The 3,767-nt window shown below is 52.0% G+C and overlaps 1 protein-coding gene across 2 annotated transcripts in view; it reads right to left on the bottom strand.

The window, feature by feature from the left end:
• TMEM11 (transmembrane protein 11) overlaps positions 1–3,767 on the bottom strand; it is a 13,984-nt gene that overhangs the window by 9,697 nt on the left and 520 nt on the right. The window contains exon 2 of one of the 2 annotated variants that reach the window (XM_077746812.1): positions 935–1,229. The exons of the other annotated variant lie outside the window; for it this stretch is intronic. Within the exon in view, the coding sequence (XP_077602938.1) occupies positions 935–936 (2 nt within the window). The 5' untranslated portion in view covers positions 937–1,229. The remainder of the gene's footprint in view (positions 1–934; positions 1,230–3,767) is intronic. 2 annotated transcript variants of the gene reach the window in all.

Genomic DNA, 3,767 nt, shown 5'->3' with positions numbered 1-3,767 from the left:
TCACTGAGGCCCAGGCCAGGGAAGCCAACCTAAGGCCTGGCTTCAGCTGCGCACCCCCGCACCCCACCCCATCCCTGGATGCAAGGCCGCCCCTCCATTCTTCAGAGTCGGGCCTGACCTGGAACGTGGCCTATGGGACTGAACCGCTGAGGCACAAGTCAGTGCCGCTGGAATGCAGACTGCTCACGTAAGTCAAGGAAAATGGACGTTCATGCCTACGAGGATGAACCCCAGCAGACAATCTTAACGAGCGGATTTCTGGGAGCAGAACATGTGGTCGGACCGTGCCGCACTCCAGCTTCTGGCAGTCGGCCGAGTAGGCCCCTGAGGGCTGTGCGCCCCGAGACTTGGGTGTGGCTGCCGTACCAGTGTCGCTCATCCAGACCAGGAGGAAAGGAGCATCTTTACCACACACTAGAGCCAAAAGGGCAGTTTTCCAAGAGGAAAAAAATGCCCTAGACCCCTAAGGTTCCTCAGCTCTGGACGGAAAGGATCAGGCCACAGTGAGGAGAATGTCGCTCCCGGAATGTGCACCACCTGCCCTCAGGGCTTGTGGCCCATCTGTTCAGCTGGCCTGGGAACGGCACCCTCCACCAGCCACCCAGGACCACGTCTGTCCGATTCGCAGATGAAGCGGAGGTGACAGAGAGGAGGACCAAGTCCTGCGGAACGAGGTGGCACAGGGGGACGGGCACGCAGGCCCTTGGAACCGCCGCCTAAACCTGCTGGCGCAGACGGCGGCTCGAGCCAGGGGAGGCGAGGGCCGCCGACAGCGACCTCACACTAAAACCGGAGCATGTGGGCCAGTGAGCACGGCCCTCAACACCCCGGGTCTTTGAACGGCGCTGCGGCCTTGCACCACGGTCAGAATCAGATCAAGGACATCTTCACACGATGCGAAAAACCGGAACTGAGAGCACGTGGCTATACTCACATTCCAACAATCACGGAGAACTCAGGGAGGCTCAGAGGCCCTGAGGGAGTGGAGACGAGCGGCCCGAGTGGGACAGGCGGGACCGTCTGTGAGCTGGTCCGGGTTGGCACCCGAGTGGCAGGACTCACAGACACCTGCACTGTGCCTTCCTAGATGGGCAAGTGTGTCTCAGAGACGCCGACGGGACAAGTGGCAATCTGTCTCGTGTGCTCGCTGCCAGGGTGCTGAATTTTGGACAAGAATTCAGGTTACAGCTCAGAGTCTGATGTTCTTCATTACAAACACTGTTGATTCCCTGGATTTAACGGAGTGGAGAGAAAAATCAACATGCAAGCAGCTATCATTTTGCGATTTCTTACCCCTGTCCTATTTTAGTCTAGACCAGTGTCATCGTATCAACAGAACTTTCTGCAGTGATGGAGGTGTTCTCTGTCTGCCCCATCCAATATGGTAGCCCCAAGCCACCTGTGGCTACTGAGCACATGAAATGTGACTAGTGTGACTGAGGAGCTGAATTTTCTCATCTGACTGATTTTTACTTTTTTAAAAAAAGATTTTATTTTTTTAAGTAATCTCTACACCCGCCGTGGGGCTTGAACTCACAACCCCGAGACCAAGAGTCGCATGTGTTACCGACTGAACCAGCCAGGAGCCCCTGTTTTTAATTAACTTAAATTTAATCGCCCCATGTGACTAGTGGCTACCGAATGAACACAGCTCCAGACTTGAGAACCAGGTAAAGAATTCACACGTTGTGTATTCTAAAGTGGACCGTCAGGAACACGCGGTCTTGGGGACAGTCTGGCAGTAGACAGGGCCTTAAGTTTGCCCAACGTGTTGCTCTGCTCCAGCCCCTGCCCCAAACCGGGCAATGTGTCCTTCAGTTTCAGCATAAAGCAGACTCCAGCTAGGTGTCGAGCAATTCCAGAAAGTGGTCCTACAATGTGCAGCTGAGATCCGAGGCAGCACGGAGGTGACATGGAACAAAGTCATTTAAGAGGGCCATAAACAGCCTATTTCTGTCGTTGGAGCCAATAATATGCTTGGGCCTCTTAATCTGCGGTGCCGGCCGGGCAATCCATTAATCCAGCCTGCCCCACCCGAAGTCTTTCCACCCACTGAGCAGGAATGGAGGTGTGCCCAGAAGGTAGCTAGCCGGCCCGGCAGCGGGTTAGGTTTCCCTCCCCTGCTCAGCGTGGAAGGCTCTTCGGGAAACTGGGACTGGGATCGACCAAATGACCCCTCTGACAGCGCCTGGCTATGGCCTCGCAGCAAACGTGAACCGTGGGTTCCCCCCAGCCTCACCCTGATATCTGGCAGGAAGAGAGACGGTGACCCCCGAATCACAAAACGCCCCGTCCCTGGCTGACACACGGCATCTGCATGAGTGAGCAGACTCTTCAGTTCTAGGCCAAAGGTTGCAACCTGAACACCTAAGGAGGCGAGGCAGGCGACCGTGGTGAGTCAAGCTGTCAGGTAAGTAATGAACTAGACAGCATTTGCCTTGGCCAAAAATGTCGGCCACCACTCAGCTTTTCAAGGGAGTTTTATGTGAAATCTGTCAAGTTCTAAGTATTGGCAACTAACTTAAATTCTTTTTTTTAAAACCAAGGGTCAGCAGTCAAGGGCTGGATTCAGCCTCTGGGCTGCTGGTTTGAAAACTCAGTTTTGAATTAATGCTGGTCTCCAACCACGAAGAAAAAAAATCACCAGTATTTGATTTCTTAGATCAATAAAAGGTTAACTTGTGCTGGCACAGCCCCTGGATGATGTCTGGGGCATCCCCATTTGGCCTGTTCAGTTGTTTTTATCCAGTAAGGAGAAATGCCTTTCAGAGAGTCTGGGTTTTCGAAACAGGCTACTTCCTATTACTAACGGATTAATGTTCAGATTGAAGACCTTGAAAACGTTGTTTGCCAGGTTTAAAAACCATCTGGAAACCTTTAACTTCATCCTATGGTCTGATCTAAGAAATACCAGACGGGAGTTGGAAAAACAAAAATATCTGCTTGCCATTCACTGCTCTTCCACGGAAGAGGAAATGCAGAACAGATAATGCTGGATAACTCTGAGCTTAAGAAGAAAATGCAAGCTGGTTTATCACCACTATCAGAAAGGATGAGCTGAGCAAGCCTTCTGCACGAAACAGCAATGAGTATGTGATGGAATCAAAGAAAAAGAATAGGAGGGTAGTTGAGAGAAGGGGGGAGAAAGAGAACTTTTCCGCTTAATGAGCCTCTCCAAAAAGACAAAAAAAGCAAACACAAAACTTTCCTGCTGACCTCTGCCATACCAACCAAGCCATAACAAAATGGACTGAAGGGCTGAATCCAGGTGATTCCAACAAGACACATCCTTTCCCAAATTTCTAGTAGCTGAACAGCTAGTGGCTTCTGCCAGCTGAAACTGCTTTCCTGAAGCAGAAAATTGTAAATCCAACACGAAACACGAAAACTATTCCAATCTCATCTTCTAGAAGTCAGTTATCCAAATCGAGATCCACCTTGGAAGAAATAAGTCCCTAGCTCCCTACCCACACACCATTCATCAGGAAAGGTCACTTTAAAGGACTTCCACCGCAGGGGCGCTTGCAGAGAACCCGCGAAAAGTCTCAAAAATCGAGGGTTCCAGGAAGCGGCCGGTTCTCGGCCCGGGAGACACACTGGGGAAGGTTAAGTCTCCCCTGATAAACGTGCAGACTGCACTGCCCTTCCCGAAGCAGGCCCACTTGGTGAAGGTTTCTCCTTCCTTCTCCCTCCCCAGAGCCATTCCTCGCCACGAGAGGGATCGCGGCCGAGATGACCACGGCTCGTGACCAGGTGGGACGGGAGCT

The sequence above is a fragment of the Crocuta crocuta genome, unplaced genomic scaffold, assembly GCF_008692635.1.
Source record: "Crocuta crocuta isolate KB4526 unplaced genomic scaffold, BGI_CrCroc_1.0 scaffold139, whole genome shotgun sequence".
Taxonomy (NCBI): domain Eukaryota; kingdom Metazoa; phylum Chordata; class Mammalia; order Carnivora; family Hyaenidae; genus Crocuta; species Crocuta crocuta.
Note: the sequence above shows the minus strand (reverse complement) of the source record. Positions and strands in the feature narration are given on the sequence as shown.